We start from the raw sequence: 1,425 nt of genomic DNA, 5'->3' as shown, positions 1-1,425 counted from the left end.
CAGATAACCATGCACACGCGGGCTGCAGCTGCGCCTGCAGACTTCTCCTGCATCCCCTCTGCCAACCTTCTCCTGCCTCACGCGCCCACGGGATGTGGAGGGTTCCAGCGCCCAGGCCCACGCGCTTTCCATGCACACAGCCGCCAACGGTCATCCGAGCCCTGGGCGCTTCGGCTGCAGCTGCCTCTGGCGACATTGGGAACTTCTGGAAGTCGAATCCCCACTAGAAGGCACCCTCCCCGACGCCCGCTCCCATGGGTAGCTACCTGAGCACACCCAAGCCCGCGTCACAACCCCTCACTCAAGGGCGCCCGAACTCGTGGTCCAGGCCTTCCCAGGCCGAGGACGGTGGGCCCCGCATCCGCTTCAGACCCCTCCCATGGATGCCGCCCAACTGGGACCACTCCCAGCCGCAGAGGGTGGTCACTGAGGCATGGAGACGCTTTCCTGCCAAGCCTCCCCCTGAGACCATCCTTGGGCCAGATCTCTCCAGCGCCTGGGAAAGTTACATGAAGCGGTGGCTTTGGAGTGCCCGTCACCCAAGACGGATCTGGAGCCCTGTGACGGTCAGAATCGCGCCCCCTGAACACAGAGGGAGCCCCTGGGTGTCCCGGGCACAGGCTCCCAGAGCCTGCCCTGCAGGGCATCCACCCGCAGAAGAGCGCTCAGACCCCTGTGCCAAGGAGACCGTGCTGAGGGCTCTCAGCCAGTGCCAGAAGGGGAACAGGAAGTTTGATGGGCCCCTCTGGTTTGAGATCCCAGAGAGCATGAGCAGGAGGCAGAAGCTGGAGCCCAGGCCATCTGCCTTCAAGCCCCTGATCAGAAATGGTGTGGTCCCTTCCTTCGTGCCAAGGCCAGGTCCTCTGAGCAGAAGCCTTCACTCCTGGAGCGACAATGTCTGCAGGGAAGTTGCTGAACTCCAGCCTGATGGCCAGTCTTTACCGTCTGCGGCCCACCCCACTGCAGGGGTGGTGTCCGCCCAGGGCCCAGATCCTCAGCTGCAGAGCTGGGAGAAGATGCAATGCTCCTGGGGCCTCCCACCCTCCTCCAGTGCATAAGAACAGCACCAGGAGGGTCTCTTCCCTGCCCCCATTCCCCCAGGATGCCCAGCCTGCTGCCCCTTTGACTCCTAAGAGTCAGGGCCCTGCTACCTACCTGCTGAAACTTAAACCTGTATATTTATTCTCATCTTGTTGACCCCATGCTCTACCCCTCGGGGGGACCCTGTCCTAGTACTACTGCAGTCCCCTGACCTGCTGGTCCTTACTCTGGAGAGCCCACACTGAAGATTGTTGATGTTAAACCCCTTGCCTCCCCCTGCCTGCCCACACCTTTCTGCCTTTTCCCTTCCTTCCCTGGAAAGTGTTCTTCTTCTCCCACCTTCCCTTTTGCCCAGTTTGTATAAAGATTTAATCTTATTAAAAA

At 60.7% G+C, this 1,425-nt stretch overlaps 1 protein-coding gene across 1 annotated transcript; it reads left to right on the top strand.

The window, feature by feature from the left end:
* Nucleotides 1–254: 254 nt before the first annotated feature.
* On the top strand, nt 255–1,109 carry POM121L12 (POM121 transmembrane nucleoporin like 12). The gene has a single exon (XM_044244501.1). It carries the CDS (start codon nt 255–257, stop codon nt 1,056–1,058), a length of 804 nt encoding a protein of 267 aa, XP_044100436.1. The 3' UTR covers nt 1,059–1,109.
* The last annotated feature ends 316 nt before the right edge of the window (nt 1,110–1,425 follow it).

The sequence above is a fragment of the Neovison vison genome, chromosome 4, assembly GCF_020171115.1.
Source record: "Neovison vison isolate M4711 chromosome 4, ASM_NN_V1, whole genome shotgun sequence".
In the NCBI taxonomy this organism is placed as follows: Eukaryota; Metazoa; Chordata; class Mammalia; order Carnivora; family Mustelidae; genus Neogale; species Neogale vison.
The sequence above is the reverse complement of the archived record's forward strand: the minus strand, read 5'-3'. Positions and strand labels throughout refer to the sequence as shown.